Source organism: Otolemur garnettii, unplaced genomic scaffold, assembly GCF_000181295.1.
Source record: "Otolemur garnettii isolate 467f Iridium unplaced genomic scaffold, OtoGar3 scaffold00037, whole genome shotgun sequence".
In the NCBI taxonomy this organism is placed as follows: domain Eukaryota; kingdom Metazoa; phylum Chordata; class Mammalia; order Primates; family Galagidae; genus Otolemur; species Otolemur garnettii.
The window spans coordinates 6278940-6292253 of NW_003852432.1; the positions used below are offsets into that span (position 1 = coordinate 6278940).

At 37.8% G+C, this 13314-nt stretch overlaps 1 protein-coding gene across 3 annotated transcripts in view; it reads left to right on the forward strand.

Moving 5' to 3' along the window:
• CADPS2 (calcium dependent secretion activator 2) overlaps positions 1-13314 on the forward strand; it is a 499168-nt gene that overhangs the window by 429498 nt on the left and 56356 nt on the right. For all 3 annotated transcript variants that reach the window (XM_003789780.2, XM_023513206.1, XM_023513207.1), the window contains 4 exons: positions 2291-2432; positions 7707-7862; positions 9552-9699; positions 10419-10433. In XM_003789780.2, the coding sequence (XP_003789828.1) occupies positions 2291-2432; positions 7707-7862; positions 9552-9699; positions 10419-10433 (461 nt within the window). The remainder of the gene's footprint in view (positions 1-2290; positions 2433-7706; positions 7863-9551; positions 9700-10418; positions 10434-13314) is intronic.

A 13314-nucleotide genomic window follows, 5' to 3' on the forward strand; every position in this document is an offset into this window, starting at 1 on the left:
TCCTCAATTATAGAGTTTTTGTGATGATTCACAAAGCTAGTATGAGGGAGAGGGGTTCTTAATTACAGATCGAGTAAATTTGGATTTCAGTATATTTTTTAATTTACCTACACAGTAATTTACATAGTTTGAGAATATTTTTTTCTTAAAGCCTAGCATCCTTATTTAAATGACATTTGGTAAAAGTAACTGAATTACATGCTCTAGAGTACTTTCTAGCTCTGTAATTAAATCTCCAGGAATAAATAAAGCTCCTTTCAGTGTGCTAATAAAATCATTAAGGTAACATTAGTCTCCTAAATAAGTCACTTATCATTAAATATGATTATCATTCCTACTTTACTGTGGAATCTTTTAGCTTTTAGAAAAAGATTATTTAACCACAAAAAAATACTAAGCCTTATCAGAGAGGGGGAAATCAGTGTTGTAATTTATTTAGAATTACTTCTGTGTCACTCTTATGTATATAGTTGTATAGCCTCTGACAAATTTCAGAATCACATAAGGAAATATGTCAAGGGTATCTTCATATACATGCCACATGGAAATAACTATATACTTTGCCCAAGTTTTAAAACCCTAGCCTATTGGGGGTATTTCTGTCTTGGAAGAAGATAATGTGAGAAATTGGTAGAGTATTTAATAAGATAATATTATTGGAGTTGCTAGTAATTAGATTTAATAACTGTAAGTAAATATAACTATTCAGATCCATAAAAGTGAATGAGATTACTGAGAGACTTTTTTTTTCTCCATCTTCCTCTTCTGCCACCCTGATCAAAGCCACCTCATCTTATACCTGCCTCTTGCAATAAACCTTCTCTGCTTCCACCCTGGCTACCTACTCCCTTTTCCACACAGCAGCCAGAGAGATCACGTCATTTCTCTACTTACAGAATAATAAAACTTACACTCCCCATTATGTCCTAGGATCTATACCCCATTATAAACAACTTCACTCCAATTACCTTGGCCTTTTCATCTTTCTAGGACACTAGCTTACTCCTCCCCAAAACTTTGTGCTAATTCTGTCCCCTACCTGGAAATGTTACCTTTAAATCTCCTGTGGAAGGGTTTTCTGTCATTTAGATTCAACTAAAATACCATCTCTTCAGAAGTGCCTTTATTGACCACAGAGGATGTTTTAGATGATTACGTTTTCAGTTTGAAGTTTTTTTAAAAGGTCCAACTGGGCTTAGGATGTGTACATTTGAGAAATACAGTAGAACCTCCATATTTGACCACCTGCCACCTTGACCACCTCCTTAAATTGAGCTAATTTTGATGGACCAGATATGCACTACATGTACCTATCAGAACAGCAGGCCTAATTCCTTATGCTGACCCCTTCTGTATATTGACCAGTTTGTTACAGTCCCTTGGGTGGTCAACTTGAAGAGGTTGTACTATATTTGCAATCAACAGCACTGTCATCCAATAACATAAGTCATAAATTATTTATTGAATATTACTTGGCATTACTTAGTATTATCCCATGGATTCTGTTTCCTTTCATGGTGCCCTTAGGCGTACACTTAACCTGTGCTCTAATGAGATCATATCCTTTAAAGGAGGTGGGTGCACCTTGCCCAGAAGTCTGTTACAGTAGCATGAATTCTAAGACATCTATAACTTAACTGCTCTGGGTGGGATGTCCCATCCTACAATTCATTAAAGACAAATGGAAAATGAAAAATGAAGGTGGTATACTGTTTTTAAATACAGCTGTACAAAATCCAATGACTAAAAAAGAAAAGCCACAAACAACTAAAGCATTCAAGAATCAGAGTAGATGTTCCCAAGGCCACAGTCACCCACACAGTAAATTAAACAAGTATAGCTGGTAGAAGTAATCAAGCTTATCTCTTAGAATCGACAGGTTTAGCTCCTCTGTGATGCACAGCATAGCACAAAAATAACTCTTTGCTTAATTGCTGCATTTACATGTGTCAGGACCTTCAGGGAAGCTGGCAGCTCCCTTGAATTTCTAGCAAGTAGTCATGTGCCTATGTGTTAAACCTCTTAGAAAATAAAAACATACCACCTGCCAGGAACATTTTACAGAGATACAATCTATTTGTGTTTTGACAGCCATATATAGAAGGCTAATTATCCTTTTTGATCAATTTCCATGGGATGATATTCCATATGGGGAGCAAGCTCCATCATCATCCATATTCCAATCAGTTCTTCTGTGTCAGAGTCCTTCAGGAGAAGTTTTTCACCCATTATTTTCCAAATGTGCAATATTATCCCTCTGACAAATACTGTTTCTGCTTGGCTATTTCAGCACTTTTGTGTAATGGAAAGTTTCACAAACACTTGCAAGAAATCTTTGTGCCCTTGGTTGTGCGCTACGTCGATCTCATGGAGTCTTCCATCGCCCAGTCAATTCACAGAGGTTTTGAGCAAGAGACGTGGCAACCCGTCAAGTAGGTATCTTACTAGTGTCCGTAGAGTATCTGCCTCCTCAATCCTGACCTTATGACTTTACACATGGCCGTCTCTAGTTATCGCTTATGGTGGTCCCTTCCCACGTTGTTTGTTTCTTTACAGGAATATCGCCAACAGTCTTCCCAATGTAGCTCTTCCAAAAGTTCCAAGTCTGCCTCTTAATCTTCCACAGATTCCTAACTTTTCTACTCCTTCGTGGATGGCTTCTTTATATGAGTCCACGTGTGTATTCCTCACTTATTTCCTGGTGGTGTGTTAGCTAGTGCATGGCCTGGGCTGTGTTCTGTGCACATGTGTTTAGATTGCATGGCATTTATTATCCTTGGTTGAGGACTACTGCTTTTGGTTGATTTGTTTAAGTGTTTTAAGCCAGTAAGCTAAGCTTAGTATATGGCTGATAAACGGTGTAGCTTAAAAAGAAAAGAACACCCTAGTTTGATGTAGTTCATGTGTAAACTGTGACTCAAGTTATAGACGCTACTAACTGACAAGACTAGAGTTCCCTTTGTGGAGATGATCAAAGTGGTAAACAGGACTTCAAGGATTCTTAGTTGGTGCCAGCTTTGTTACTGCCTACATGTTCATCTTACTTACGTAGAAAAGCACTGGAAGAGTGGTTTCAAGAATATAATCTTTTTTCTATTTTTATCTTCAACTTCAAAAAACAGGACTGCAACTTTCAGGAAAGGGATTATCTTTTATTTGCCAACACTAGGAAGCTCATCTTTTGTTCTTTTCATGTATCAATTGGTATACTTTGTTTTAAAAATAATATTAACATTGCTAAAAGCCACATATATTAATTTTGCATTGTAATGAACCTGCCTTTTGCAGGTAACTAAAAGTCATTAAAGTGAGAAGCTGTGGACATTGAGATTGGTCAGGACTGAATGTAGATATTCACTTGCTAACTGTACTAATTATAAGGCTTTCTTAGCTTCAGTGTCTTTGACTCTAAAATGGTATTACACCCAATCTAAAAACATTTTTGTGAAGATTAAAATAATCATATGGAATTACTTGGCATATGCTAGGCTTTTAATACATTATAACTATTGTACATTATTATTGTTCTTATTATTTTCACTTATTATGTCTCACTTTGTCACGCTGGGTAGAGTGCTGAGGTGTCATTGTAGCTACAGTAACCTCAAACTCTCAAGTTCAAGCAATTCTCCTGCCTCACACTCCCAAGTGGCTGGGACTACAAGCACCTACCAAAATGCCAGCTAATTTTTTTTTTATTTTTTTGAAAGAGACGGGGTCTAACTTTTCTTAGGCTAGTCTCGAACTCCTGAGCTCAAGCAATCCATCTGCCTTGGACTCCCAGAGTAATGGGATTACAGGCCTGAGCTGTTGGGCCTAGCCCAACTTTATAGTTTTTAAAACTATGAGCCCCACAAAGTTATGAGCACTCAGAACTAAGTAACAGTCCTAGTTTATAAATGGGAAAAGTCAGGCAGTTAGTTACATGTTTTGCCCAGGGTCTCGTGTGAAGTCAGCTAGAAAGAATAATAATTGGAAGAAGAAAAATAGTTTCCATTTATTGAGAATTTACCATGTTCCAGGTATAGTATCAAATTCTTTATCTTGTTTAATTTTTCTAATAAACTTTGAAGTAAATGTGATATCCACATTACAGTTAAAGAGAGTAAGTCATAAAGGAGTTAAGAGACAAAACTTGCCCAAAGTCTCACAGGCAGTAAGTGACAGAGGAAAACTTTCCACCCAGGTTTGCTCGACTACAAAGCCCTCCTTCTTATCTTTAACTCATTCTGCTTCCAAAGAACACAGTGGTTAGGAGCTTACTACCTTTCCATCTATCCCACCACCATCTTTCACATCTATACCCTGTCAAATTGCATATAATCAAGAAAAAAGAGAGGAAAAGGCCAAAAAAGAGAACAGTAACTTGCAAAATAATTTGGCAGTATTTCTCCAAGTTAAATATTATCATCGCTGTACTTAAATTACTAGGATATTATGTTACATGTGAGTCTTTTGCTTACAGGCAAATGCTTTGGGCCATTGTGGTGTGTAGAGTGGTGTTTTTGTGTGCTCATGAATTACCCAGGAAGTGTAATGGATCTTTCTAAGTGTATGATTTTTTGTGTTTTATACTGTTTTATAATTTAACTCTCTTCTTCCTCATCTCTCATCTATTTAACAGCCTTGATTTTAACCAAGCACACTATTATGAACATTAACCTTAAAATGTAGTGTGCCTGTAATTACTATTTTATTAGCTTTGAGGTTTGTATGAACCCTAAATCCTTTATGATTAAAGATATGTTTGTTTTATTTTGTTTTGTTTCAGACAGATTCTTATTCTGTTGCCCACGTTAGTGCTGTCATCATAGTTTCCTTCAACCTCAGACTCCTGGACGCAACCAATCCTCCTGCCTTGGCCCTGGAGTAGTTGGGACTACAGGTTCATGCCACCATGCCTGGTTAATTTTTTAATTTTTTGCAAAAGTTGGGTCTTGCCATGTTGCCCAGATTGGTCTTCACTTCTTGGCCTCAAGCAGCCCTCCCACTTCAGCTTCCCAAAGTGCAAAGATTATGGGCATGATTCACCATACCCAGCTGAGAGCCCCTTTTTAAAGTTATCTGAGTCCAGCTGGGCATGGTAGCTCATATCCTAGCACTGTGGGAGGCCAAAGTGGGTAGATTGCTTGAGCTCAGGAGTTCAATACCAACCTAAGCAAGATGGAGACCCATCTAGACTAAAAGTAGAAAAAATAGCCAGGTGTCATGGCAAATGCTTATAGTCTCAACTGTTGGGGAGGCTGAGGCAAGAGGATCTCTGGAGCCCAAGAGTTTGAGGTTGCTGTGAGCTATGATGATATCACAGCAGTCTACCCGTATAACAGAGTGAGACTGTGTCTCAAAAGAAAAAATAAATAAATAAAAAATTCTGAGTCTCAGGAGAGGAATAATGATAAATTAGGGCTTTGTAAATAGTGATTGTAATTTCACCATTCTGGGCAAATTAAAAAATATATCTTACAAATTGATCACCATTATTTTTACCTGCCAAGATTATAAGCATTAGATTCTTTTTCAGAAATCTCAAAAATACATGTGATGTTACAATACTATGGCAGTTTGTTTTTTGAAGTTTAAAACATTAAATAGCAAGAAACATTTCTATTTAACCTAAAGAATTAAAGATACAACTACTGGTTAACTGAAAAGAATGTAAAAGTAACTGTGTGTTCCGGGACACATTCCTACCAACTAACACATGGATCAGGTTAGCAAGTGTATAAAAAAGTCTCCATTCTGGGCTTTTTAGCTCTAGAAATGAATGTCAGGATGGTAAGTTTCCTGCTGGCATTTTTTAGGGAGTTATCTCAGAGTCCATTATTCACACCTGAATTTTTTAATCTGTTAATAATACTTTGAGGAATAGGTCACTAATTAGAAATAATTTTAAAATGAGAGAGCGCTGAATAAATTGCAGGTTACATACATCAACTCCAGAGAAAGCCTATTTACATTTTTAAATCTATCTATTTAATTATGACAAACACTTGTTACTTTAATTACATTCCCAATTTAACACATACATTGTCTAGAATCTTCCCATAGAATCTTCCCATATCATCAAACAAAAGAAAAATGTATCTATAGCCTCTATAAAGATTTAATTGTCACATAGTATGCGAAAGCCCATTTTTAGCAGAATTCTCCCTTTAGTATTTTAGACGTTGTTCTGTCGTCACTGTGTTGTTGAAGAATATGTACATTTCAAATAGTTCTATTCCTCCAAAGTAGAAAGATGATCGGAAGCAGGTTTGCCCCTTTGCCAGTTGTATTCAGTTACTCTTAAAACGTAGGTACTCTCGTCCACCAAACTGAGCACTGTGCATTTATAAGCAGATTTCGCTTGATCATTTTTTTCTGTTATTTTATTATACAAATGGCAAAGGGAGAAGTAAAAGTATTGTTTTTCAGACATTTCCACGATAGTATTAGCCTGGTGTTGTCTGGTTCTTTTATTGAATGCATTATATTTAATACATTTAGGACACTGACTATTGAGGTGAGGAGGCTTCACGTGAGCGTATAAGAAATAAGTAGGAAGCTTTCGCTGCTTTCCTGGGACCGGTCCCTGATAACTTAACTCTGAGGGTGTCTTGGCTAGACAAGGAGATCAGAAGGAATTACTGGCAAAATGGGAGAAGGAAAGCCGTGTAGGCTGGTGGTAAAGCCGAGATGCTGAGGCCAAAGAGAAGGGCAGAAATAAGCTTTTAATGAGCCAAAGCAAGAGGCTATTTTTAAAAAGCCAACTAATTAAGATCTATTTAGCTAAACAATGTGGTTGTTTAAAACTAGTTTGTTTTTTTTATAAAAGTTTTTCACTATGCCCTTGTGATACATGAGTTTATTTTCTTTCATTTTCCTGTGAAAACCCGAAGTATAAATTTTGGGTTCACCTAGATGAAGCAGTTGTTGGAAAGCCGGGGACAAGGGACTCAGACAGCAGCTGGGGGTTTGTTGTATGTTTGTCTTTTCTTTTACCCTAGTAGTGAATGCATAGCAAACCACGGCTCCTTAGTTGGCTATGAGGACCTGAAATACATGATGGGCTCTAACTTAATATCATTTTTTTTTTTATTATACCATACCTGGTACTAAGTTCAGTTTTAATCATGAGCCAGAAAAGTCACAAAGCATTTCAAAATAAAAATAAAAAATTGCTTCTATACTAGCCCATTTAATTTCAGTGCCTGTGTTACCTCTAACAGGAATTGAGAGACGTTTAAGGGTTTTACGGGCAACACATCTGTAGCTAGACAGAAGCTGTTTTGACCGAGGCACGCTTGCATGAATGAGAGCTGCTGGCCTTCCAATCTTCTTATCTAAAACATACTTGCCAAAATTTCTCAGAGACAATCTGTGTGTATTTGTCTTTATCTCAGATATTGACAAGGAACACTTACAATGTTTGTTCTTATGTACAGCATTTGATTTATTTCCTTAGGAAAGTATCCTTATCCATTTTATCCCTTCTTTTCTGAAACCTTACTACCATATTTCTTTTCATGACGTTCACCTTGCCTTACCTTACCGAGAAGTGAAAAGGAAGAATTAGAAGACTGAACAAAGACTGGATCATTACAGATTGTATGTGGTATCTTTTTCACTGAGGGCAATTGCTACAGAAAGGAGAAACGATCTATTGGTAGTCCACGTAGTGAACAGTGGGAGTTCATAATCTTCTCCATTTCTCCTTTTCCTTCTAGCAATGGCTCAGCAACATCCGAAGATCTTTTCTGGAAACTTGATGCCCTGCAAATGTTTGTCTGTGATCTACACTGGCCAGAACAAGAATTTGCCCACCACTTAGAGCAAAGACTTAAACTAATGGCCAGTGATATGATAGAGGCCTGTGTCAAAAGGTAGACATGTATTTTCAAGTCACTGCTTAGTGAGCCAGCACCCCAGATACTACCCCGCACCCTGTGCCTGCTATGTGATTGTCACAGGGAAGGTTACAATATGCACTATTGTTCCAAAGTTTAAATGGCATGAATAAGGTTCTGTGGCCTAAAATCTGGGGACCCATGTAATTGATGAAATTGGTCCGATAAATTTTCAGATCTTGCAACCGCTATGCCCTAATCAGTAGCACCCATATGATATCAATGATTTCTTCTGTGCTTATTGTTATCTCTCTGGGAATACTGTGCTTTAAATACCCCAGGTAGTATTTCCTGAGACATCTGGAGAAGGTCTTCATGCACTGTGTACCGTGACTGTTTGCTGTGAAACGGCATGGCGAGCTCAAAATATGATTAGCACCAGCAGTTCTGGGATTTTTCACTCCGTTCTGTTCTTTTTGTCCACATCAAATGACTTCCAAGCATAGTAGAATCTCTGTAGTTGACCACCTCCCTATGCTGACCTAATTCTCATAGAGTGGACATGCCTCACATGTGTATATCATTATAGTAGGCCTAGTCCCTTATGTTGACCAACTTCCAATGCTGATAAGTGTGTTACAGTCCCTTCCCTTGAGTGGTCAATTTACAGAGATTCTACTGCATTTATTTGCACTCTTTAGAAATTAACCAGAAATAACTTGTGACTTTTGGGGTTCTTCCAATGTGCTTTCATTATTTTTAATAGTTTTATAAAATCAGCATCGCTTCCTAATCAGTCAAGCATTTTTCCCATTGCCCTAGTTCATAACATATATAAGAACAATGTTAGGTATCATTTGGGAAAGGCAGTCAAACATGGGTTGGCACGATGGAATATCCCTGTATTTTTTTAAACCAAGAAAAGCTCTGTCTTAGGAATAATGGCCTGTGGCCCCCTAAGGCAGTCATTAATTAGATTATTTAATGTTTTTTAAAAATCATCTGTAATCCTGATGTTTCAAGTCTGTGGATAGTCATCAGATACTTCAGTAAAACCAATTCTAAATTCAAAATGCGATTAGCACTAGCAGGTCTGGGATTTTTCACTCTTTTCTGTTTTTTTCTGTCCACATCAAATGACTTCCACGTATACTAGAATCTCTGTAATTAACCACCCCCTACATTGCCCCTTATGCAGTTTCTTTCAAAACCTATGTGTGATTTTAGGCTTTTGAAAGAGAATGTACGTGATATAAAAGAATTACACAAATTCTGTTTTCCATTGATGGTTATGTTTTCGAGTTTTCTAGACTTCTGCTTTTCTTTTTAATGTGATAATCCCTCACATAGAAGATTCATCCTGCTTTAATACAGAGAAGCTTGCACTTTTGCTACTTGGAAAGTAATTCAGGCAGTTAAGTGAAACAGTGAGATGTTTCCATTAAATGTCATACACTAGATAGAGCAAAAAGCGTCACTCAGGTTGCGATATTCTCTGAGTGACTGCCTAAAGCTAGGTTTCCTATAAAATATCACAGCCCCATCTTTTATTTGAGACTCCTAAATAGAAGAGCATCTCACCCTCTGGCCCCCAAGCCCTGCCACACTGCTTACTCCTTATTTGCATGTTTTAAATTAGCTTCTTGTGGTGTTGATTTCATTTTTACAAAACAGGTGAGATGGTTGTCAGAAGGTCTTACTCTGAATTCATGTTTTAATAACTAGAACAAGAACCGCATTTGAACTCAAGCTGCAAAAGGCAAGCAAAACAACCGACCTGCGCATTCCGGCTTCCATGTGCACCATGTTTAACGTGCTAGTCGATGCCAAAAAGCAAAGCACCAAGCTCTGTGCCCTGGATGGAGGACAAGAGGTAAGCGCGGTGGGTGCCACGCAGGGAAGTGCAACACAGGGTGCCCTGGCAAGGAAACTGCTCTTTCCAGAAGACACTCTCTTGATTTGATTTAAAAAGACCCAGTTCTCTAACACCGTAGGTTTGATCTTTTCTTTATCATCATAATAAAATGCCCTTTATCCTTTGCTCAGGTCAGTTTTTTTATATAAATACTACCTAAAATTTTGCAAGTGGCCATTGACTTTGAGATACACTTTGACAGCTGAGGTGTTGCATATTTACATGAACCTTGCTTTTTATAAGCAAATGAGAAGGCTCCAAAGTGACCTGCTTTGTTTATACAAATCTAGGGTAGCCAGGGTTTGCATCCATAAAAGCCAGTGAGAAAAAATAGCATATGAAGTACCGTCGACAGAAATTTCCATTTTTTAAAGATCAAGTAGAAATATGTTTAAAATCTACCCCTAGTTCTTGTCAATTAATATTTCATTCTTTCCATTTTATTCATATTTCATTTGGTTTTATTTCGTATTGGTTTATTTTTGAAATACAGTTTCATTTTACCATGTGATTTACTTTTGTTGCGAGTGAAGACAGATTTATTTTTCTTAGACTATCGGTTTCAGTTGACATCTCGTTGCCCTTTTTGCCATTGTAATTCCGTTTTCATCATTTCTTTGTTCTTCCCTTATGTTGACTTTCACCATCATTCCCTCACCCTCCATGGCATGATCCAGTTTGGTTGTCAGTGGGTAAGTCTCATATATTTTTTTTTATAAAAACACATTTTTCATTGGATTTAATTATTTTTATAAATGGTTATTTTATTTTCATCTTTTCAAATTAAAGCAATGTAATTAGTTCCATTTTCAGATTTTTAAAACCCTCGCGTGTATCCATATAAGGGTAATAGCTAACTGTAATATAGAAGTAGCCCAAAGACTCATTAAAACACTGTAAAAACGAAATACCTCAAATAATTGTTGAGGGATATCAAGGGGAATGTTTCTTCCCTGTTAGGCTGTAGAATCTTCAAACCACTCTTTCATTTCTAAAGATACAATTATTTAAAACCACATGTATTCACCTTCCTTTAAATAGAGATCAAAACAAATTTCAAGCAGAGGGATTAACATTGTCCAGCATATGTCTACAGCATAATTACATTAACGCCAGGTGAGTTTGGAGTTTGGGCCTTTAGATGACAATATAGCACATATCAGGATAACTTCTAAATGCTTGCACCAGGAGGTCACACCCAAGGTCACCTCATGCAGATGAATCCAGTGGTGGTCTTCAGTGAGGTCCAAGGTCCCCCCGTGATACAGGCTCCCTCCCATCCTGGGCCTGGGATGTAACCACATCAGAGGTGGGGATGATGCTGGCCTCTGTCGTGAGACTTCACTCTCCCCACCAAACGTCGCCCTGAAGTACCACCCCAGAATGTCTAAGATACAGGGTTTGAAAACTTTTATCATACAAGGTTAACTAGATTAGATTTTTCTTTTTGTAAATCAAAATGCCTTTCTGGTGTATGGATAGGTTAAATCTTACAAGTCTTTCAGTTAACAACTAGGACTCATACTGAGCTAATAATTCTCATTTAAGAAGGGACCAGCTAACTGTGAAACAGCTGAGAAGGCCCACCATTTGTGAATTTTATATTCCTATTTAATATCCTATAAACATATATAAATTGTAGCTATCTGGCCACAATTCACATTTACATATGTATACACATTTCCTTCTTTGAACATTTTTAGGAGGAAAACATATTTCTAACATCATAGCATGCAACCTTACAAATGTATTAACTAGCCTATATGTGTTATAGAATGTTCAGTAATTATCTTCTGATTACTTACATGATTTATTGTCTCTAATTATCTAAAGAATGGGCAGCTGGCTTGGATACCAATGGCTCCTATCTATCGCCTTGTGTTTTGAATACCCAGGTGGAAGCCTTTGATTGGCTGCCTGAGAACGTTATCCTACAGCTCTTCATAAATCCATTCTTTTCTCATTTGGTTTGTAGAGTCATCCTGCCTCTCTTCCATTAATACTAGTTTATCCATTTGTTCTTATATCAGCATGCACTGCAGTACCCGCCACGTAATAGGCACTGAGTAAATATTGGCTGAGTAAATGAACAGGCTGATTTGTCATCACTGCTTTAAAAATCCTCTTCTGTAAGAAACAACTTACTCTACTACTTAGGAAAGCAAAACAGGCTCAGGCGCAGACACACACAAATGACAAAATGACAAACATTGTTGCATTGTCAAATGATTCTTTACATTCATAGGTGGATGGTTTCAAAGAGTAATTTGCTACTGTTCATTATGTCCGCACCTGTACCTTCTCACCAGCGACAATTAGCTACCCACAACTTTCACACAATTAATAATAGTTCAGAACGTGCAGGTGTAAAACCCATTAGCAACCCTGAAAAGTGGTAAACAAGAATCTCAATGCAAAAGAAGGAGTTTGCACTTTGCTTTCTCTCTCCCGTAAATATACCGCATAATTGCACCAGCTTTCTCCCTCTGTATGTGTTAAGATGAGTTTTGGAATAATTGCAAATTAGTACATATATTTCATGCACATGTGAGCCAGTGAACCCCATTTCATAGAAAGCAACAAATAAAGTTATTGAAAAAATGAGATTATTAGATAATTTGGAAGCATGTGAAAATGTGTACTATGTAGTTAAATGTAACAGAGTTTTTTTGGTGTAAATTATTCAGGAAATTACCTGTCTAAATTTTTAATACTGTCATCACTGAGATGGATGTTGCCAACTCCTTACCACAACGCAGTCCTGTCTGTGCTTCTAAATTAGGGTTTTGTTTTCGTACGTGCCACATGACGATGCAAACATGTTCAGCTGAGGCGGGAAGCGTGTTTAATGGAGTGATTAGGGAGTGAACAATCCGCTCATGTGACAGCTGTGTGTAATGAGTCAGCAATCTCAGGCCAGTCCCTAAGGGACAGATGTTGAGGCCACAACACCACCACAGTACTCAGAATCCTCGTTATCCGTAACTGCACAAAGGCAGACGATGGCGTGGGCTGTAGACGTTTGTCTGTCCTCAGAGCCACTTCATCCCATGGTCCCATCAGTTGAGGATAAGGCTGAAAACACTGAACGCGGCAACTCTGGGGAGCAGAGGCCCCTTTGTGCAGGATTTGTCTCCAGCTAAAGTAAAATGCTTTCATTTCCAGAGCTAACTATTCAGTACTTTAAAGTTTATCCCAAGACAAGCTTCCAGATCTTTTTAAAAGGCAGATTGCACTGGCTTTTGAGTAGCATTCATTTCTTGTGGGTTTGCATGAGAAAATTGAGGCACTGAGTAAATAGGCTCACCTATTATTTAGTAAATAATGCTCACCAGCATGTAGGGAAGCCAGGATTTCGGACTGTGCCTGATCTCTGGTTTCTCTGAGCTCCACAAAGTAAGGATTCCCAAATGGTTCTCTTAAACCTGTCTGCAAGCTTAGGGTTTTTTTTCTTTTTTTTTGAGACAGAGCCTCAAGCTGTCACCCGGGGTAGAGTGCCATGGCTTCACTGCTCACAGCAACCTCCAACTCCTGGGCTCAAGCAAGTCTCCTATCTCAGCCTCCCAAGTAGCT